Raw genomic sequence first — 22,550 nt, forward strand, 5'->3', positions numbered from 1 at the left:
GGCAACTAAGCCAGCGTGCCACAACTAGAGAGCCCGAGTGCCGCAACTACAGAGCCCATGCGCTCTGGAGCCCTCGCACCACAATGAAAGATTCCACGTGCCGCAACTAAGACCCGACGCAGCCAAAAATAATAATAATAATAATAATAAGATAACAAACAACCTAATTAAAAAATGGGACAAAGACCTTAACAGACCTCACCAAAGATACACACATAATAAATAAGTATATGAAAAGATGTTCCACATCATAGGTCATCAGGGAAAGGCAAATTAGAAGGAGATACCACTACACCCATACTAGAGTGGCCAAAATTTGGAATATTGACCACCCTAAGTGCTGGTGTGGATGTGGAAAAATGGGAACTCTCATACATTGCTGGTGGGAATGCAAAATGATACAGCCACTTTGGAAGACAGTTTGGCAGTTTCTTATAAAACTAAACATACTTTTAACATATGATCCAGTAATTGTGCCCCTTGGTATTTACCCAAATGTATTGAAAAATTATGTCCACAGAAAAAGCTGCATATGAATGTTTATAGAAACTTTATTTGTAATGTTTAAAATTTGGAAGTAACCAAGATGTCCTTCAGTATGTGAACGGATAAATAAACTGGGATACATCCAGACAATGGAATATTATTCAGTGTTAAAAAGAAATAAGCTGGGACTTCCCTGGTTGCGCAGTGGTTAAGAATCTGTCTGCCAATGCAGGGGACACAGGTTTGATCCCTGGTCCAGGAAGATCCCACATGCTGCAAAGCAACTAAGCCCATGCGCCACAACTACTGAGCCTGCACTCCAGAGCCCATGAGCCACAACTACTGAAGCCCGCGTGCCTAGAGCCCATGCTCCGCAACAAGAGAAGCCACCGCAATAAGAAGCCCATGCACCACAATGAAGAGTAGCCCCCGCTCGTCACAACTAGAGAAAGCCTATGCGCAGCAAAGACCCAATGCAGCTAAAAATAAATAAATAAAGAAATAAGCTATCAAGCCATGAAAAGACATGGAGGAACCTTAAGTGAATCAAAGAAACAAAACAAAAACTACACGATTTCCTCCAGTTTCTCTGATCTATAGGGACTGCTTTCTTGCTTCTGGGATAAGAAATAGATGGTTTCTTGGAGCTCTTTCCATCTGCACCCCTTGCACGTTCCAGGTTTCAGGCTGCCTTTCAGTCCTGGCCAGGAGATACCAGAGGGGGAACAACTGGGAAACTCACCCTGATTTGGTGGTTCTTTGACTTCTGTTTTTCCTTCCTCAAGAATTCTGCTGGGCTTCCCTGGTGACAGTGGTTAAGAATCCACCTGCCAATGCAGGGGACACAGGTTCGAGCCCTGGTCCGGGAAGATCCCACATGCCACGGAGCAGCTGGACCTGTTGTGCCACAACTACTCAGCCTGCGCTCTGGAGCCCGGGAGCCACAACTACTGAGCCCACATGCCACAGCTACTGAAGCCTGCACGCCTAGAGCTCGTGCACCACAACGAAGAGTAGCCCCCGCTTGCCACAACTAGAGAAAGCCTGTGTGCAACAACAAAGACCCAACGCAGCCAAAAGTAAATAAATAAAATAAATAAATTTATTTTTAAAAAAAAGAAGAATTCTGCTACCATTTACTCTTCATAATCCTCAGATAGGTGTTGCATGCATTCTGCCTAGGTTATAAATTGCATTCAGTGGAAGAAATGGCATGGAATGTGTTTTCTCCATTTTGACAAGAATTGGAAACTTCTGTTTTTCTTTTTGTTGTTGGGTATTATGTATATTTTTTGGAAATAAGTCATTTGTCAAATATTTGTACTGTGAATGTTTTTCTTTCAGTCCATGGCTTGCCTATTCAATTTCTTAATGGAGTCTTTTGATGAGCAGAAGCCTTTTTATTTTGTGAAGTCTATTTTTCTCAATTTTTTCTTCTGATTAATGCTCTCTGGGTCCTTTGTAAAAAATATCTTTGTCTACTCCAAGTCTGCAAAGATATTTTTCTATGTTTTCTTTTTTTAAACTTCTGTTTTCCCCTGTTTTATTGAGATATAATTGATATAACATTGTATGTTCAAGGTGTACAACATAATAATTTGATATATGTATATACTGGAAAATGATTACCACAGTAAGTTAACATCCAGCACCTCACATGGTTATAACTTTCAAACATACAATACGTTATTGCTAACTATAGTCACCTATGTTTTCTTTTATAAGCTTTTTTTTTCTTTTCTGTTTTTGCTCTTTGTTTAGGTCTGATCCATTTTGATTTAATTTTACATATGGTGTAAGGTAGGAATCAAGATTCATCTTTCCCCTATATATGTATCTGGTTGTTCCAGCATTATTCACTGGATTTACTCATATATATATAAAAGTAAATTTATCATTAATTTTCCTATGTTTTAAATGCATTCTCTCATTATTTAATACTTTACATTAAAAGTAAACAAATCACAATTTAAAAGTAACTGTATTTCCAATAATTGATTTCCTTTGTAATCCTATACATTGTATATTATGCCCTTCAAATTATTATTTTGAGAATGGGTTCACAAGCTTTACAAGATTACCAAAGGTATCCAATACATGTTAAGAATAATGTCTTAACCCATGCTAAGAACCCCTGGTGAGGTGGAAAGATACAGCTTTAGAACCAAAGAAACCTGGGTTTAAATGCTCATTTGTTGCTTCCCAGCTCTGTGATCTGGGGCACATCACTTAACCTTCATTCATTTTCCATACTTCCATATATTCAATATGCAAGGTTTCTTGCATACCTACTGCCAGCCACAATATTAAATCTTATGGATTTAATACAGACAGACATAACCTTTCCTGTACAAAGTTTACAGCTGAGTGGGGAGGCAGATGAGTCAGTGGGTCATTATACAAGACTGGTGAGTGCTTTGATAGTGAAGGACAGAAGGCTATGGAAGCTTAGGGGGACTCCCCACTCAGACTTGTGGGGTCAGGAAAGATTACCAGAGATAACACTAAACAGGCCTCAGGATAAGTGGACATTACCCAAGCAAAGAGAGGGAGAAGAGCAATCCAGGAAAGGGGATGAACTCTTTGGAGAGTCATGGCATGGTTGAGAAACCAAGAGAAAACCGCGATGGGGAGAACTAAGGGACCAGTAGCTCAAAGTATGACTGCAGAAGGGGTCAGATGGGAGGGTCTTGTATGCCATCCTAAGGACATTGGCTTCATCCTAAGAGAAGTGAGAAGCCATTGATGGGCTTTCATCATTGATGTGTTGTAACAGGATCAAATTAGTTTTTTTTCTTTTTTTAAATCACTTTGATTTGCAGAGAATGCACTAGAGGGATCCCGACTGGAGACAGGGACAATGATTTGGAGATTATTGGAGAAATCCTGATGAGAGAAGGTGAGTGCATGGTTAGTGGCAATGTGGATGGAGAATGGATAGATTTGGGATAATTTGTAGGTAAACGCAATAAAGTATATACTGGAGGCTCTGGGGAATGAGAGAAGATTTCTGGTTGGACCAATGGTGGTGTAATTCATTGGAAAAAGAGCAGGTTTATGGGAGAATATAAGGTCAGACTTGAATCTATGGGTGTGAAGTGACTGAGTGAGGATGTTGGGCAGACTTTTGGCCATATTGGTCTGAAGGTCAGAAGAGGGGTTTGGCAAAGGAAGCCATCCGTGTCCATATGGTAAAATGCCACAGGCGGCCTTCTTTCTTTCCTCTGGACCTTAGTTCAATATCTGTAGAGAATGTACTGTATGCTGCGTGTTGGGGATACAGCAGCGAACAAGAAGACTGGGTTTCTGCCCTCAACCAGTTTTCCGTTTACCTCTCTAAACTTGTTCCTTTTGTTTTTTTTGGCCGCGCCGGGGGCCTTGTGGGATCTTAGTTCCCTAACCAGGGATGGAACCCGTGCCCCAGTAATGGAAGCGTGGAGTCCTAACCACTGGACCGCCAGGGAATTCCCTCTCTAAACTTGTTCTTAATCTGTAAAATTAAGATAATAATGAGATTAAGAGAGATGAGTTGATGTGATGGCACCTGGCCTTTTTTGTTTTTAATACTTCTTTCTCGTACCCAAACCCGGAAGATACCTAGTTACTTTTGCTTTTGTATCCTTTCTCCGTTGGGTCTTCTGCGCAGGCGCTCTGGGCTGCTCGGGGGCAGGGGGTGGGGCGGGCCAGAACTAGAGCGGTCTGCCCCTGGGCCAGGGCCCGGGAGGGTGGAGGGAGCTGGATGCCCTGACGTCATCAAGCTGCGCGGCCCGCAGGGCGGGACCCGAGCGCGACTACGCGGCCAGCGGACCGGGGCGGGCTTGTCGGGAAGCGAAACTGGGGGAGGAGGAGGCGGCTCTGGCAGCGGCAGGGCCAGGCCTGGTGGCGGCGGCATCGGCGGCCTGATACCCCCCCTCTCCGCTCCTTGGCAGCTCGCCCTCTTCCCTCAGCGTGAGTGCCGACGCGCGGCCCGGGGGGAGCGAGCGGGCGGGCCCGCGGGCTCAGTATCTTCCCCTCGGCCCCCCGTGGGCGGTCGTGACCCTCACCGTCCTTTCTCTCTCCCTTCCTCCTTTATACCCTTCTTCCCCGCGCCGCATCCCCAGTTCGCCAGCTGCCGCTGCCAAACGTCTCTGCGCACACATTCACACACTCACGTTATCTACAAATGAAAAGACTGGCCCGCGGAGATGTGAGCTCATCTCTTCCCTCTATGAATAGGGGTGGTAATGCGAAACCGAGGCCCAGGGAGAGAAGACTGGAGAGGGGATTTGAACCCCTTCCCTGGGGGAGCAGCAGGTAGAACCAGGCCTTCTGCCTTCCACTTAGAAGTTCCCTGCCAGGGCACATTCTTTTGGATGTGTAGGTCACTTGAGCTGGGCACTGGTTAGCTGTGCGGCCTTCCCCTCTGGGGCCTCAGTTTCTTTAAGTGGAAAAGGAGAGGGTTGAATGAGGTGATTTGGAAGGCCCAAATCTGAGGTGGTTTGGGGAGGAGCATCTGTATCTCCTGCCTTTCGGACGCTATTTCCTCTCCTTTTTTGGCACCTACCTCAACACAGTTCTTGAGTTTCCTCTGCTTCCAGTCTCCCCCGGAGTCGCTAGGAATCAGAGGGCCCTTTTTGCTTACGTTATGGGCCTTTGGGTTGAGGGGTTATTTAACACCGTAGTTTAAAGTGAAATGTGGCTCAGCCTGGTTTTGCTTTCTGTTTGTTCAGCGTCTCCTGTTCTTCCTACTTCCTCAGGATAGCCCCTGCCTGTGCCTAGTAAGAGGCTGCCTCCTTAGGAAGGATGAGATTATGTGTTGGGTAGGCTGCCTCATCCTTGAGCTGGAGAGAAGTGAAACGTGATTCAAGTTTGAATCACGAGGGGATCAGTGGTATCTTTGGATTTCATCACTCTCTTGCTGCTGTGACCCATACTGTAAGCCTGTTCTTGTGCACCTGCAACTCCCCTTGCCTAAGGAATTGCAGCCCAGCTGAGCACCCACCTGTTTGTTCCTATTTTTGAGTACTTTCTCTTTTCTGAGTCCTCTTATAGCCAGCGGTTGTGTGTAAACCCACTGTATTCACTTCTACTCTTAATTGTTCTTTAATTTGATCATTCCTTAAGATTTCAGGAATCTCATAATCACTTCACTGCATCTCATTTTTTTCCCCTCATGCTTGCCTCTCATGCTTACCCATGGGCATGGATGATGGTGACATGGTGCCTTGCCTGTTTCCATTCTTTTTTGTGGAGGTGGGTTCTTGTTCTTAAAATTGTTTTTGTACCTGAGTCCTGTGATATGGCTACCTCTGGTCCTGCTAACTTTCCCACTCTTCTGTTTTCTCAGTCCTAAGTCAACCACTGCTTCCATTCCTTACTCCGTTTAAAAACTTGCCCACTTCTCCCATGTTTTCAAACATCCTGAAGTAAACCAAAAACCAACATTTGTATCATACTGTATAATCTCTTAATTGTCCTGGTGAAATAATAATGGTGATGTAGCAATCATTCTGGGATGATTTTTTCACCTTGGAAATATTTGTTGATATTCATCAGGTTTCATAATTAATTTCTAGTGTTCATTGTTGTCACACATGGCCAGTGTTGCATCAAAACTATAGAATAACAAGTACGCAAGGTGTTTTTCCCCCTGTGGCTCGTGGAGTTGATCCATGACTTTTTGGTATCTGACACCAATGGCCCAGAGGCCTCTGGGTCTGTGAGCACCACATTTTCCAGTAAAACTAACAGCTGTTATTGAAAACCAGAGCTTGGCTAGCACCCTTCCTGGACCTCATTCTGAGGAAGAAGCTATTCAAGTGCTGGCAATGGAAGCTGTTTGGAGTTGCCAACTTTCATCCCATTAATGGTTCATTCCCATTCTTTGGAATTCCTGCTGTGATCCTAGTATCTCTGACAAGGGCAGCTGACTATCTGGATTTGTTGTTGCAGTAACAATGAGGAGGAGAAATGATTCAGAATGCACTGCCCCTCTCAAGAAACAGAAGAAAAGAGTTGCAGAGCTTGGCCTGAACCTCAGCTCTACATCTGACGATGAACCTCCCTCCTCTGTCAATCATGCAGCAAAAGGTAAGCTTGCCTGTGTGGTCAGAGGCCACTGACCATCTGGTTATTTGAATCACTGATGCCTGAATTGGGCAGAATACAGTTAAGTGCCTCTTGAGGAAAATTAGGCAAATTCTACAGAGAGATACTGGTTGTAGACTCTCTTCTCTTTTGCCATTCTCCTCCTGGGAGTTGGGAACTTGTTTTAACTAAAAAATTGGAAGTTTTACAGGTGTGCCTTAGTTCTGTTGTGGTCCTTCAGTAGGTGGCACTCTTTTGCTGCCTTAAACCAGGTGGAAGTAGTGGTGAGCATTGAGTGCCCTGTGCTCTCAGCTGTTAATGATCTTGGGGCTCTTTCACAGGGCTGGGCTCTTTGCTGCAGTAATCTGGCCTAATTCCCCTCAGGTTTTTGCATTCTGTTTCCTCAATTCCCTCAGCAGTTAGGATCAGAAACACCCAAATGAATTGGAGCATCCCTGTGTTCACTGTTCACATTAAGCTCTAAGGACTTCACTGATCTGGTTGAAACTAGCATTTTGCTTTGCCTATTTTTTAGGGTTACAGATGTTCACAGTTTCCACAGGTGCTTTCTATGAGAAATTGTGAAGTGTCTCTGAGCTTGCCTGAAATACCAAACAATTAGAAGTAGCTCCATTTGCATTTATCTTTACTTGCCAGCTGTATTAATTTCCTAACAAAGTACCACAAACTGGGTAGCTTAAAACAATAGAAATTTATTCTCCACACTTCTGGAGGCTAGAAGTCTAAAATCAATGTGCCAGCATGGCCATGCTCCCTCCCAAGGCTCTAGGGAAGAATCCTTCCTTGCCTTTTCTAGTTTCTGGTGATTGCTGGTGATCCTTGGTGTTCCTTGGCTTGTAGCAGCATAATTCCAGTCTCTGCCTCTGTGTGTGTCTGTGTTCAAATTTCCCTCTTCTTATGAGGATATCAGTCATTGGATGAGGGCCCACCCTAATCCAGTACGACTTCATCTTAATTTGATTACATCTGCAAAGACCCTATTTCCAAATGCCATGTTCCCAGGTGCTGGGTGGACATGACCTTTTGGGCACTATTTAACCCAGTACACCAGCAGTCTTGCATTTTGTATCCTCTGCTGGGTCACTGGTAAATTGGAATGAAATTTGGTGACAGATTGGTGACTGAAAGAGTGTGAAGAATCCTTTGAGGGTGATAGAAAATACAGTTTATTCTCAACTGGTTGGCTAATTGAAGGGCGGTTATTCATCAGCTGTACTGAGTAGCTGGTCCAGAAAGGAGAAGCTTGACTGGCCTTACATAGAGCTAATGAAGCCTTTGGGGCGGCTGTGATCCTGGCTGGATCAAGAGACTCTCTTATAACCTTGTGTGCGGAGATATGTGTGCCTTTAAAGTTGTCACAGTGGATTCCAGGGTAGGTGAGAAAGACTGTATGTAATTGAGGTTACTAAGTGGGAGGGCAAAAATATATTGGGCATATAGGTTCTAGGGCCTGTTGAGGAAAGGGAGTTTTGCTTATCACCTGGGATTTGAGCAACTTGATGAAGGTAGAGTCTCCTTGGGCAGGGCTCTGGGGTAGTGGGAGAAATGGCCTGCAAGAAAGGGAGAGCGTGCCTGGGGGAATAAATGATACTTAGGTGGTGGAGGTATCTGGTTCTAAGCGGATCCTGGGGGACATCTGCTCTCAAGAGAATGGCTCCCAGGTAGAGGAAGGTGTATAGTTAAGGATCTTTCAAGGGAACCAGTCTAATTTAAATTTCAAGCTTTTAAAAATGTGACTGTGAATTGAGATTTTCCTCCTCCCTCCCACCCTCCCACAAACTCCTTTTAATTGTACCAAATGTCTTTAACCTTTTCTAGAAGTAGCACCATATGACTCAGTCAGGATTGACTGTTGCTGTTGTTTGTACAGAATGGAAATCTAGAGGTGGCCTGTACCTTGTATGCGTCTGGCAATAGGCCATTTGGTCCCTTTCATTTGCAGAAAAATGAGGCAGGAGGCAGAGGCAAACAAACATTGTTAGATTTCCCTGGGTCAGCTAATTTTAGGAAGGGCAGCTCCACATTGACAAAAAAACTCTGAGGGCTAGAGTCTGGTGTCTTCATCAGCAAGACTGCTCTCTGTGCCCCACCCCCTGCAACCCCATGCCTGGCGTGGAATAAATGCTCAGTAAATATTTACTGAATAGAACTGATGGAAGGCAACAGTAGTATCTTTTCCAAGAAGCATAAAATGCTTTGCCTCATTCATTTTGCCTATGCCTCCTCCAGTCTACAGAGGATCGTTTCATTAAGTACATCACATTTATATCATCTCTGTTCTGTGCTGGCTTCTCTTAGGCATCCCCTGGACATTGTGCCCTGGTAGTTAACTGTCTCGCCAGAAACTACATATCCCCTGAGATCTATATGCGGCTTTCCTATTCAAGTCATTGCCTTAAAGCAGGTGTGTTTCCTTTTGCTCCAACCCCTTCTACCCGGACATACTGTTGAACAGATGATTGAAAAATGCTCTTTAGGGAGTACAAATAGAAAAAAAAAAAAGTAGTTGCTATTTTTGTCTCTCTGGGCCTTGTTTGTGCTTCCTCTGCTTGATCAATATGATGACTCATTAATAGATCTATTTAGTTTAATCGGTTTTTATTTTACATTATTGACAGGGTAGCTGCATTGCCAGTCAGAGTCTAACATCTGACCAGGCTAAAGAAGAAAAGGGATGTTGTTGTCATGGCCACTGGGGCATCGTATACTCTTTAGAGTATTTTAAATAAACTCTTGGAAATTTGCTATTAAATAACGTTTTGAAGCAAGGAGAGGCAGATGGAGGTCGTTTTTTTCTTTTTGGTTGTTTGTCACAGGGAAACTGTGGTCTAGACCCCAAGACAATTTCCTTTTCTTTTCAGCTGTGCATCTAGTGTGGGCTCCTGGCCCTCCCACAGCGTGTTGCTTTGGAAGTGGCTGGGCTCCTTCACCGGCACCACACTGAAAGTGCCTTCCCCTCTGTCAGGTTTAATTCTTCGCTAAATAGGCCATTTTCCCTGAAACACCATCGATTTCCTGTCAGCCCAGATTCATGACCTTAATCAAAAACTTCCTTTATTGGTGTCTGTTTAAATTGCTTTAACGAGTTACCATTTGTCTGGCATGAAGGAGAAATTGAGTCTTTAACCAGGAATGAGTGTACTCCACAGCAGTTGTTAGGCAGGATGTGGTGTTGATTAAAGTCCATAATTTATTCTTCTGCATCTGTGTGCCGCTCACCTTGGCCATTAGTGGTTAGAGCTGTCCCTCCTTGTGTGTTGTCACTGTCATTTTTAATCTTGGCATGTTTGACCCACTGTTCTGTTATGGAAAATTTTGTCAGTAGCTGGGAAATCTCTGATTCTTCTATAAAATGAACCTGTTTTCTTTAAACTGACTTAAGAGTAATGATTTCTATCAGGTAGAGAAGAAATCTTAAATGAAAGCTCTAAATAATGTCTTGGGCTCTCTGGTAGGTTTTAGAAGGGGAGATCCTGGGGAGGTAAATGGGAATGCCACCCAATTTTGGCAAGTTCTTAATGAAACTCATGATTTTAATAGACTGACCTTATTACTCCTGTTAATTTATATCCTCATCACAAGATTGTCTGCTCAATGTTTGCTAAATTCTTATCAGTCTTGGGAGGCTGAACTTCCTCTTTAGTTCCTGCTGTAGCCAAGACAGTTGTCTTCTTTTCATCTGAAAAGAGTGGCCCCAAAGGCCCAGGGGTGAAAATGAGTAGTGACTGTGGCAGTCTGTGGACATCAGGACTAATCTAGGGAACTTTGTCTTAAATCATGTCAGGCTGAGAATTGGCTTTAAATAGCACATGAAATAAAAGAGAGAAGTAAGGGTTATCTGCTTATCCAGCACACTTTTTGATCTCACAGAGAAAAGCCTAGTAGGTTGATATTTTAGCTCTCATCAACCTCATTCTCAGAACCTGGACAAGACAGGTATCTGTACATTAGGTGACAGCTAAGGAAGAGGAATGGAGTGGAAAGATCTTTGTGCCAGAGTCTGGGGCTGGAATATTGCACCAGAGCCACCAAGGATTTGCCCAATGAGCCCTGCACCCAAATTTGGTTCTTCGTGTCATTTTGGTCCAAAAATGGCATGAGGACAAAGAAAACAAAAGATCTCCCTCTGAGATCTGAGGGTGGCAGGAACCCTGCATGCCCAGGAATGATATTCATACCATTGATGGGTGCCCAGTGATGGATCCTTAAGCAAACCTAACAGCCTGGCAACTCCCTAGAGCTGGACCAAGGGCACCCTCTCCTTTGAGAAGGACATCAGGTTTTCCTAACATTTATATAGATAGACCTGTGAATCTCCAGATAGCTGGTGAAAGAAATAATAGCTCATTTAACATTGTAGCTTCTAGGTTAGTCTCTGGATTCCTGGGCTGCCCAGGGAAACTTTAGGGCAGTGCTCAGGGAGGTGCCCCCATTCCTGCACTAAGCGGTACAGGTTGGAGGCATGGAAGCAACTGAGTGAAGAGACTCTGCACCTTTGGAAGCACAGTTCTTTAGCATATGGGAGCTCTGTTGCAGAGCACATTTCTCCTCCACGTGGGCAATGAGAGATGAGAGGCCCAGGCTTAGTTTTAAGCTACTCAGAAGGTCTTTCCCCTCATATCTGCTGTCCTCTGAAGATTTTTCTGGAAAGGAACCAAATTCTGCACAAGGCTTAGAATGATACTTTATTTCTTTATAGCTTTTTTTTAAACCCTAATTTTCAAACTAACATATTCTTATTTCTCACACAGAAAATGCAGAAAAGGCAAAACAAAATAAATATCACCGCACTTCTCAGTTTCCATGGTTACTCATTGTTAATGTTCTGGGTCTTTCCTTCTGAGTGGCACTCTCTGGCACTCTGTGACGTGTGCTGCATTGGTCCATGTAAGCAAGTCAGCTCCTTATTGAGGGAATTGAACAGCCACCTTTTTAAGAGGACGAAGGCAGATTTGGTGCCTCTCATTCAGGGATATTCTCAACCAGAATTCCTCCTTAGGAGCCAGAATTTTGGTTTTAAGTTTATTCTAATTTTTTCACACATGTTCACCTGCCTTTCTTTTGCAAAATGTTATATCCTTAAAAATGCATATTTATTTTAGCTATTGGATTTTTAAGCTCTCTGGGGGTAAGGTTGTTACTTTTGGATAGTACTCCATTGTATATAGCATGGACCGTTTATAAAACAGGTCCTGAACCAAAGTTGTTGTCTGATCTGTTAAACAATATCAGATGTCCTTTTTCAGCCTACTGGGGTGCAGGGTGCTAAGTGATAGTCCAAGGGGGACTCAGTTCTCTGCTAGGATATAGGTATTCCATCCTCATGCTTAAACTTTTTGTTGTTTTTGTTGTTGAACCTTTAAAAAAACTCTTTTTTTAAAGACTTCTTTTTTTTTTTTAGAGCAGTTTAAGGTTCACAGCAAAATTGAAAGTACAAAGGTATCTCCTACACACCCTGCCCCTATATGCACAGCCTCTCCCATTAGCACCGTCTCTTACCAGAGTGCTACATTTGTTACATTGATGAACCTGTGCTGACACAACATTATCAACCAGAGTTCATAGTTTATATTGTGGTTCACTCTTGATGTTGTACACTCCATGGGTTTGGGCAAATATATAATGACATGTACCCTTCCTTATATTTTTGAGGGCTGAACGTCTTGCACTGCATGTATGAGGTGTTGTAAGAGGAAATATCCTGAGGTACACTTAGTGGGTGCTTAGCAAAGATGACAACTGGGTGACAGTTCTTTAAATTCACTACAGTGAGCAGTTAATTAATTTCTATTAAATGCAAAGCCTTAGTCCAAGTGTTGGAGATAGAATGTTGGTTGTGGCAGAGTCCTTGCTCTCTAGGAGTGATCCTGTCCAGTGGGGTGGCATGTGACAACTAGCTCTCAGGCAGTGTGATGAGTGCTGTGCTGATGGTATGAATACTGGTGCTACTGGAGCACCGTGGAAGGGAGAAGGCCTGGGGTGCTGGGGAAGACTTCGCTCTTCTCTGAATGTCAACCCTTAGTTTGTGTTCTCACTGGGAAATGGATGGATCAGTGCAGACAGTCTTTAGAATTAGGATGTAATCCTCAAGTTATGATTACCTGTATAATGCCCATTTTGGGTATATATAAATAATTTTTTTACATGGCTGCCCTTCGTGCCTTTCCGCAAATACCTCCCACAAGCAGCCAAACTTTGAGTCAACATCTCTTCTCAGGGACTTCCTTTCTTCCTTAAAGGAATTGTGCTACATTGCTAAGTTAGTTTTCTTTTTTTACATTTATTTAAAATTTTAATTAAGATAATTAATATTATCTTTTAATTAAGATAATATATTCACATGGTTCATAAATCAAAAATATAAAATGATAGCCAATATAAACTCTAGTGATATAAAAATGTAAATCAAGTTTCACTTCTTCCACTTTCACTCGTTCCAAGTAATCATTTTGGTATTCTTTTTCCATGCCTCAACCCCACATGTGTGGATAATCACTTTTATTGGTCTTTTATATCTTTCCTTCCAAAAGCTCTATTTGCAATGACCAGAAATAAAAATTTATATTTTTATTGTCCCTCTTTAGTATACAAGAGTTAGGATGCCATGCTCATGAATATGGTCTAGGTCTTCTATTATTCAGTTGACAATGTGTCTCGGTGATCTCAGCATTTCAATACAGAGGGAGGTTCCCAAGTTTTCTTGGTTTTTGGCACTCTTAGTGCTGCCTTAACTTTTCTCCCCATGCCCTAAAAATACCAGAAGAAATACCTAACAGTTTAGTTTATTAAGTATTTAGGTCTAAATAACAAGCATTTATATCCTAACAACTGATAGATGTTTGTAAGAATAATATTCATAAATTGAAGAATTAAAAAAATTTTATTCTTAAATAAGCACAATTACTTATTAATGAGATTTGTATACTGTTGAGCACTATACAACTTCTCAAACCTTGGGATCAGATTGGATACTACCACCCTTATTTCCTGTTCTGCATTCCTCCTGGCTTGCAGTTTAATACCATTTTCAATGGGAATATGCAGAAATTGTTTACCAGATATTTCTTTTTTTTTTTTTTTTTGCCATGCAGAGCAGCATGCGGGATCTTAGTTCCCCAACTATGGATCGAACCCTCGCCCCCTGCAGTGGAAGTGTGGAATCTTAACCATTGAACGGCCAGGGAAGTCCCCTGTTTACCAGATTTTTGAGATACAATCTATTTCCAAATTTGGGTGGGTTTTCCTTAAGAACTACCTGAATAAAATTATATTGGGTTGAAATATCTTTTTTTTTGGCCACGCCGCGCGGCTTGCTGCATCTTAGTTCCCCAACCAGGGATCTAACCTGGGCTCCGGCAGTGGAAGCACCGAGTCCTAACCACTGGGCTGCCAGAGAATTCCCTGAAATATCTTTTTTTTTTTCAAAATTATTTAATTAATTAATTTTTGGCTGCATTGGGTCTTCATTGCTGTGCGTGGGCTTTCTATAGTTGTGGTGAGCAGGGGCTACTGTTAGTTGCAGTGCGCGGGCTTCTCATTGCGGTGGCTTCTCTTGTTGTGGAGCACAGGCTCTAGGCGTGCGGGCTTCAGTAGCTGTGGCATGTGGGCTCAGTAGTTGTGGCTCGCGGGCTGTAGAGCACAGGCTCAGTAGTTGTGACACACGGGCTTAGTTGCTCCGTGGCATGTGGGAGCTTCCTGGACCAGGGCTAGAACCCATGTCCTCTGCATTGGCAGGAGGATTCTTAACCACTGCGCCACCAGGGAAGTCCTGAAATATCTTTTAAGTTAAGAGGTTCACGTATCTATAAAAGATAGGGAAAGACCCAGTTACAGTGACTATCTAGACTGTGGATTATCCCACTTGACCAGGAGACAGGTAACGCACCACTTCCGGCAGCTGCTAAGGTGGGTCTTATTTGGAATACTTTGGCAACAAAGTTGCTGACAATGAAGATAGTGGCTTGGCTCACTCAGGCCGGCAGCTCCCTCCTGGAGCCTTTAAGTTCAGCTCCTCTACTCTCCACCTCTGTTGGTGTTGCTGCCTGAGCACCCCCTCTTCCCTGTCCTCTCTTTTCTTCTCTTTTTCCTTCCTTTCCTGTCTTCCCCTCCCCCTTCACTTCTCCCTTTCTCTTCCCCACTTTCCCCCTGTGAGCCGCTCTTCTCTGGGGCTGTGCTGTAGACCCACCATCTCACCTACAAGTTTGAAGGACCATGAAAACAGGAAACTAGGAGGTTAAACAATCAGAAACTGTTAGTCCTGTGATAGAATTGTTGAAAATGAAACCAGGTATCAGTGTTTGGAAATTGATTTTCAAATAATAAATAGCAGCAGAAATAACAGTCATATCATCAATAAATACATTTTATATCTGACAGTGTACTTTCAAATACATTTTTTCACTTAATCTTCAAACAACCCTATGAGGAAGGTATTACCATCCCAGTTTTGTAAGGGATGGGAAAGGAAAACTGATATTGTGAACTCCTGTTGTGTGTCAGGTACCATTAGGAACCTCAGTGACTTGCCCAAGATTACACAGTTTGTAAAAGGTAGAGAATACATTTGACCTGGGTCATTTAATGAACTTTATGTGTGCAGTGCATATACTAAACACTAGTTGAATAAATGAAACTTGGACTTCTAGAGGCAAATTGTGCCATAAACGCACCAAAACATCTTCCTTTTTTCTTTTGCAGCATCTGCTACAAGCCTAAGTGGGTCTGACAGTGAGACTGAGGGGAAGCAACGCAGCTCTGACTCTTTTGATGATGCATTCAAAGCAGACTCTCTCGTGGAGGGAACTTCCTCTCGCTATTCCATGTATAACAGTGTGTCCCAGAAGCTTATGGTATGTCAGGGCTTGGGTTAGGTTGTGTTGGGTTTCTGAAGCTCTACTAGCAGAGTGAGAGAAGGGAAATTGTATTGGTATTGGAGAAGAAGCAAAGTGAGAGCATGAGTTTTTCCTCTGCTTTAGTTTAGTAGAGAGCTGCTGTAGTTTAGTAGAGAGAGTGTGACCCCCTCTTGATAGAAGTATCACATTTGAATCATCCATGGGCAGTGGCTGCTCCTGTCCTGTCCAGAGCTGAGTTCTTGTGAGCATATGTGAACACATGAATGTGTGTCGGTGGATAAAGAGGCTTCACGCTGAGATTTTTTGCTCTAGTGAGTGATCTCAAAAGAAATGACTAAAATCCTGCTCACTCCTAGGTGCCTAAAATAAATGGGAGTAGTAGTCTTCTGTATTACTTCCAAAAGAGGGCCTAGTTTTCCTTCCTAACTTCAGTACCCCATTGGTATACCACAAGAAAGAAGGTGAAAAGGAAGATCTGCTGCTTTCCTTATGAGACTTTAGTGTATGTGCAAAGGTTAGGAAAATCCAAGTTTGTCTTCTGTCTAGCTTCAAGAATATTATAGTTGACCTCTCCATTTTCTGTTGGATTCATTTAAGAATGAGAACTGCCACTTCTGAAGTCATAGTCAGGATTCTGGGTTGGGGCCAAAAACTTTGGGGAAGTGGAAGATGGGGAAGTTTGTGACTCAGTCAGACTCTTTGACCTGGGGAAAGATTTGTGGCTACTGTAGGAATTTCATCTGGCTCCTGAGCTGGTAATGCCCCTTCCGTATGGAATATAGACCTTCTAGGGTAAATTAGATCTTCTTAGGATAGGAGTTCTTTTATTAGACAAGGGTGTGTGGGTATTGGGATTCGGGTCTCTGGTTTTGGGGGTATGTAACTGGGCTCAGTGACTCTAGAGTTTAATGTAAGCTTTTTAGTTAGTTGTGACATTTAAAAAAATGTTTCTGTCCAGAGTCTTATAGTATCTCCCATACCTCAGTTTTACATGAAGTGATTTTTCAGTTAATCTCTTGATTAAGTGGGCTCCTACAAGCCCTCATTGTGCTTGCCTAGTAAGGCCATTTGACTGGTTAAGGGTAAGGTTTAGAAGTTGCCGCTTGAAGCGGTTCCATTTTAAATTATGTTCTCTTTATCAACTTTACCCTGGATCTACTTCTCACTTAATCAGACAAATTAGCTGGAAGGGTAGTTGTGCAAATGTCCAATGAGATTCATTATATACTCTTGGTGCCTTTAATTACAGCTATGAGGTCCCTTCTCATTTATCCAACTTATAGTTGCCCTAGAGTTTCACCTCCAGGATAGGCAGCCACTGGGCCCACAGTTAAACTGCAGTTACTTATTTATGCTTCTTTTCATTAGGCTAGAAGGAAAACCTTAGGCCTTACTCATTTATATTTCTCAGGGTTTAACATGTCTGGCACATGATAAGGGCTAAATAAATGTCTGTTTATTTATATAAAATGCACCATTACTTCTCTTTTTCAGGCCAAGATGGGCTTCAAGGAAGGTGAAGGATTGGGTAAATACAGCCAGGGTCGGAAAGACATCGTTGAGGCCTCTAATCAGAAAGGTCGACGAGGCTTGGGTCTGACGCTGCAAGGCTTTGACCAAGAGCTGAATGTGGACTGGCGAGCTGAGCCAGAGGTAACTGGTATGGAGAGGAGGAGACAGGAAAGCCATTCATGGCTTTATGAAGCCATATTAACATTAACAAACTAGAAGTCTCCAGAGGCAGTATGATCAGGGTGGTTAGTGGAGATTGGAACTAGTTTCTTATGTGGAAGATACTGGGGTGTCCAAAATGGAAAACAGGAGTCTGGGGGAGATATGGTGGGATGTGGATTTGTTTCCTGTTGTTTCATATAGGACTGTCTAAGACCAGTGGGTATAAGATGCAAGAAGGCAGAGTGTGTCTCCACAAAGAGCTTTAATAAATAGGTACAGCTTTCCACCAGTGACGAAGGTGCCTAATGAGGTAGTGAGCTCCCTTTGCTGAAAGGATTCAGATGGGGCCAAATGAGGACCTACTCTCCCATTGTGTGAATGACTGGATTAGGTGCCCTCCAAGGTCCTTGCACCTCCACAGGTTTATGACATCTCGGTATTAAATAGGTGTTTGTTTATTCCATATAGCTTTTCTGTTGTGGGTTTAGTCTGCTTATCTCCTTGGGTATGAGTTTGTTTTAACCCTGAATACCAAAGGAGGCTCTATCCCTTTTCATGACACAGGTAATGTTGAGGTTTTATTTTTATTTATTTATTTATGCCCTACCTTATTCCACAGAGGATTTGAAGTAGGTATAATAAAAGCACCTAAAAATAATGGTAAAATATTACCATTATAGAGTTGAAACTAGAGAAAATAGAGCACAGATATCTAGCCTTCCACATAGTTGCTGTAGTTGAGCTTCAGATGTGGGTCTGAACTCTGGAAAATTGATATTTTATTTGCCTCCTGAACTGATGTTCCAGTTCAGGAAAGAAGTCCTGTGATCCTGTGCATGATAAAAGCCTAATAAGGTGTCAGAGTAAGATGCCAACAAGCCAAGAGCTAATGGGTTCTGGGGGTGGTCCTGCTGTGTTGCCTTGTAGTTATGAGGAGACGAGACAGGCAGAATAGGGCAAATATTTGTAACTGGGGCTAGATGTAGGTTTTTACCTCAGAAGTACTTCGTGCTTTCCATGTCCTCATTTGTGTGAAAACAAGTGAAGAGTCCCTATCCTCTCAATGGGGCAGAATTAGAACTAACTTTGCTAAACTTAGAATCTGAAATTTGCTCATAAAATCTCTGTTTTTAATGTAGACAGGCTATTGGGAAAAAAGGATTTTTTTTTCTGGCTGTGGCACACGGCTTGCAGGATCTTAGTTCCCCCTGACCAGAGGTTGAACCTGGGCCGTGGCAGTGAAAGTGCTGAGTACTAACCACTGGACCACCAGGGAATTCCATGAAAAAATTTTTTGAGGCAAGGCTGTCCTAATTATCATTTACCATAATTTACTTTTTCTCTTAAAAAAGATGTCCTGTCTTTTGGTTAAGAATTTGGCTCAACTATTATTTGGTGGTCACTTCTTTAAGGTAGATGAGTCTGGGCAGCCTGAGGTGAATGCCCAGTTCCTGGAGTCACCACACGGAGAGTGCTCAGTGGCCACTGCAGCCCAGGAATATGGAGTGCAAGGTGTGACGCTTCAAAGTCCACTTTGTGGGTAGCCTTAATGTTCAGACTTCCATGGGGAGATTGAGTCTGCTTTTCCTCTCCAAAGGGGCCTCCAAAGTGTATATGAGCTTCTTTTGAGAGGTTATAATTCACAACTATTTATGTGTAACGGGGGTGGATTTGACCAGGGGAGAAACAATGATTCACTGCCAGATTCATTGACAAAGTTTTCAGTAATTTTTCTTTTAAACTTTTTCTCTGTTAAGGGTGGTTGGCTTGCCCTCAAGACCTTGCATTGTGGTACCATTTTATGCCTTTCAGAGCATGTAATATTGCCTTTAATCTCATCGCTTCAATTCACAGTAGTGAATCTCTTCTCCACACTTGCTTGGAGGGAATGTGTGGAGCTGCCAATGCAGGTTAGCCACCTGTTTAGGTTTTATAATCCATGTCTTTCTAGCCCAGTGAACTTAGTTCTGGCTGCATGTTAGAATCACTTGGAGACTTCTAAAAACATACTTATACCCAGTCCCCACCTCAGACCAATAGAATCATATACTCTGAGGGTGGGGCCCAGGCATCAGTACTTTTTAAAAGGTCTGCAGATGATCCTAATGTATAGCCAGGATGAAAACCACTGTTTTAGCTTGATAAGGAAAGTAATTGAAAAATTAAGAGGAAGCAGCGTTAGAGATGCCAGTTTCTGCTCTGTCTTGGAATGAAAGGCATCAGGAGGTGAGACTCACTGCACTGAGTCTTCCTGATGTAATTACCTTATCATGGACTTGTATCCTACGTGTACTTCTCTGTGTCCCCACTGCTCTGATTATAGGCCTCTTGAATTAAGGACCATGTCTTTTTTTTTTTTTTTTGGCCATGTTGCATGGCATGCGGGATCTTGGCTTCCCAACCAGGGATCAAACCTGTGCCCCCTCTAGTGGAAACGCGGAGTCCTAACCACTGGACTGCCAGGGAGGTCCCAAGGACCATATCTTTTTTTTTTTTTTTTTTTTTAATTATTTATTTATTTATTTATTTATGGCTGTGTTGGGTCTTCGTTTCTGTGCGAGGGCTTTCTCCAGTTGCGGCAAGCGGGGGCCACTCTTCATCGCGGTGCGCGGGCCTCTCACTATCGCGGCCTCTCTTGTTGCGGAGCACAGACTCCAGACGCGCAGGCTCAGTAATTGTGGCTCACGGGCTTAGTTGCTCCGCGGCATGTGGGATCTTCCCAGACCAGGGCTCGAACCCGTGTCCCCTACATTGGCAGGCAGACTCTCAACCACTGCGCCACCAGGGAAGCCGACCATATCTTTTTAACTCTGCATTCTGAGCTCTTAGCCCACAGTAGGTATTCATCAAATAATATTGGAATAAATGAAAGAAACTTTGTAAGTTGGGGAAGTTTCTTAGGATTCAAACCAGAATTGGACCTGGCCTTCAGAAGTTAAACTTTAGAATTCTGGCTCTTAGTTCTAATGTCTGACACTGCCAGTGGCCTCAGCTTCCTGGACCCTTTTCACTCTGAGTCCCTCTTGATTGTTTTGGGGAAGCCCTGGTGAGTTGGGGCATATCCCTGAGGGTCTGTCTTACCTGACTTACTTGCCTCTCTTTTGTTTGTAGCCCAGTGCCTGTGAGCAGGTGTCATGGTTCCCAGAATGTACCACTGAAATTCCTGACACTCAGGAAATGAGCGATTGGATGGTTGTGGGAAAGGTAGGATTTCAGGAAAATGTACCCTGAATTCTTGGCACTTATCTCCTGACTTTTCTCCTCCTCAAGTCAGGTGTGTACATTGTGTACTCACAGTTTAAGAAAAATGTGAATCTGAGCATTCTGCATCAAGGAGGTGTGTCAAGGGCTTTACGGATATGCCCGTGGCAGATGAGGCAGACAGGGTTTTTCCTCCTTTAACTTGCAGGGCAGCACAAAATGCATAACTTCTGTCTTCCTCTTGGTTGCTTTTTAGAGTAGCTTATTATACATCTGTATATTCTGGTCACTGCTGGGCACTGTTCCAGGTAGATAAAAAGGCACTGTCCCTGTCCTCAGGAAGTATTGAGGGAGTTGTTATGGAGGAAATTTGTTTAATCTCCTTCTGGAAAATTACAAGAATAAAGTAGATAGCTATACCAAGTCAGCATGGTCTGGAGAGCAGTTCTCAAAGTGTAGGGACCTCCAGGGATCTCCATGACCCTTTCACAGGGTCTGCCAGGTCAAAGTTATTTTAATAATGATACTAAAAAGTTATTTGCCTTTTTCATTCTCATTCTCTCACAAGTGTCCAGTGGAGTTTTCCAGTGACCATGACATGTGATATCACGACCAATTGAATGCAAATGTGGACAGGAGAATCTAGCTGCTGTGTATTAAGCCAGATATTGAGAGATTTGCAAAATGGAAAACAGGGCCACTCTTCTCAATAAATTTTTTTTTTGGAAATATAGTTTTTTCTCATAAAAATGTTATTTATGTTAATATACCATCTTCTTTTAAACTAAATTAGTAAATATTTAAACATTTTCTCGGTTTTAACTTCTAATATATATACACATATCTCTTACATAAACAAAAGCTCTTTGGGGGTCCTCAGTGGTCTTGAAGAGTGTAAACCTGAGAACGCCAAGTTTGAGCATCACTGATTTAGAGGTAGCCTCACTCAGACATGAAGTTGGACTTGACATCCCCATGGGGCTCCCTCACCCTTGTTTTCTGTGACACTACCAGGTCAGTGCCTGGGATCCTGCCTTCGTACTCATCACAGAGCAAGAGGCTTCCTGGTTGAGGGAAAGGCTTCTGTCATTTGGGGCATTCCCCATCCTTCTGCCTCCACACTCTAGGGACAGACAGCTTGGACGTCTCCTTCCTGTTTGCTTTTCTCAGCCTCAGCATTCATGAGTCTTGTATCCATATGGTGCTCTAGTCAGAGTACCCAGGGGGCTGCTTCATCTCACAGTCATCTGGACTAGAGCCAGAGGGATTTGGGATTTTCTTTTTCCCGCCCCTCAGGGATTGATGTTCTTTGGCCCCTTTTGCTCTACTCACTCAGAACCTTAGTTTCCCCATCCATCCCCCCAAATACAGTCACACGTGGTCATTATTAATTGGTTTCTTCTCCCTGTAGAGAAAGATGATTATTGAAGATGAAACAGAGTTTTGCGGGGAAGAGCTGCTTCACAGTGTGTTGCAATGTAAGGTAAGGACTTGTGGCTAGAGCTGGAGTTGAAGATTTTGTGTGAGGGGTTGTGCTGGGCTTTTCTTGTTCTTTTGAGTCAGTTGTGGGGAGGCTGAAGTTTAGCTAAGATTTTTCCTTGAGATCAGATAGGTAGCTTGGTACATTTCTGTGAGGTGTCCTTTTTCCTGGTGGCTCTCCTGCCCTGTAGTGTTGTGCTATCCCTGTGATCAGTAGCCAGGAAAGGAACCACTTAATTTCAGTGGGTCAGTTCATTGTAATCCTGAAGGGGGCCTGGCATAGTGAAAGGTTCGGAATCATTCTGTAGCATCAGATAGAGCTGAATTCAAATCCTAGTTTAGCAGCTTTTTTTTTTTCCTGTGTGACCTTGGGCCACTTGCTTTAGCTTCTCTGAGTTTGAGTTTTCTCATCTATAAATTGGGGAGAAAATACTCACTTCCCAGTGTTGTTGTAAAAATTAAAAGTAGTTGGTGTTACCCTCCCCTTGATGTCTTTTGGCCTGTCTTTGGGTCAGGAAGTGCATTGCCTGGGGCAGAATGAGCCAAGGAAACTCTGAGGAGGAAGTGGGTTGGAGAAGAAGGCAAGACCTCCGACTAGCTTCACAGAGCTTATTTTTCTGGCAGGCAGAGTGTTGGGAATATCCTTAAGGTGACTGGAACTCAGGTAAAGTGAGGCTTTCTTTTTTCAGAGAGAAAATTAGAGAACGGAGAAGGGTTCCCTCCCGTGTGGTAGGCGCCCTCAGAAAACTCTGGTCTTGGTTTGTCTACCCA

At 43.2% G+C, this 22,550-nt stretch overlaps 1 protein-coding gene across 2 annotated transcripts in view; it reads left to right on the plus strand.

Moving 5' to 3' along the window:
• The first annotated feature begins 4,269 nt into the window (after window positions 1-4,269).
• The window catches only part of CMTR1 (cap methyltransferase 1), a 57,853-nt gene continuing 39,572 nt past the window's right edge, over window positions 4,270-22,550 (plus strand). Inside the window, exons 1-6 of one of the 2 annotated variants that reach the window (XM_068557544.1) lie at window positions 4,270-4,434; window positions 6,418-6,555; window positions 15,271-15,422; window positions 16,920-17,078; window positions 20,211-20,303; window positions 21,712-21,783. In XM_068557544.1, the coding sequence (XP_068413645.1) occupies window positions 6,423-6,555; window positions 15,271-15,422; window positions 16,920-17,078; window positions 20,211-20,303; window positions 21,712-21,783 (609 nt within the window). In that variant the 5' untranslated portion in view covers window positions 4,270-4,434; window positions 6,418-6,422. Of the gene's footprint in view, window positions 4,435-4,540; window positions 4,780-6,417; window positions 6,556-15,270; window positions 15,423-16,919; window positions 17,079-20,210; window positions 20,304-21,711; window positions 21,784-22,550 lie in introns of those variants that run through there. The other variant, XM_068557543.1, reaches the window with a different exon arrangement.

The sequence above is a fragment of the Eschrichtius robustus genome, chromosome 12 (assembly GCF_028021215.1).
Source record: "Eschrichtius robustus isolate mEscRob2 chromosome 12, mEscRob2.pri, whole genome shotgun sequence".
In the NCBI taxonomy this organism is placed as follows: Eukaryota; Metazoa; Chordata; class Mammalia; order Artiodactyla; family Eschrichtiidae; genus Eschrichtius; species Eschrichtius robustus.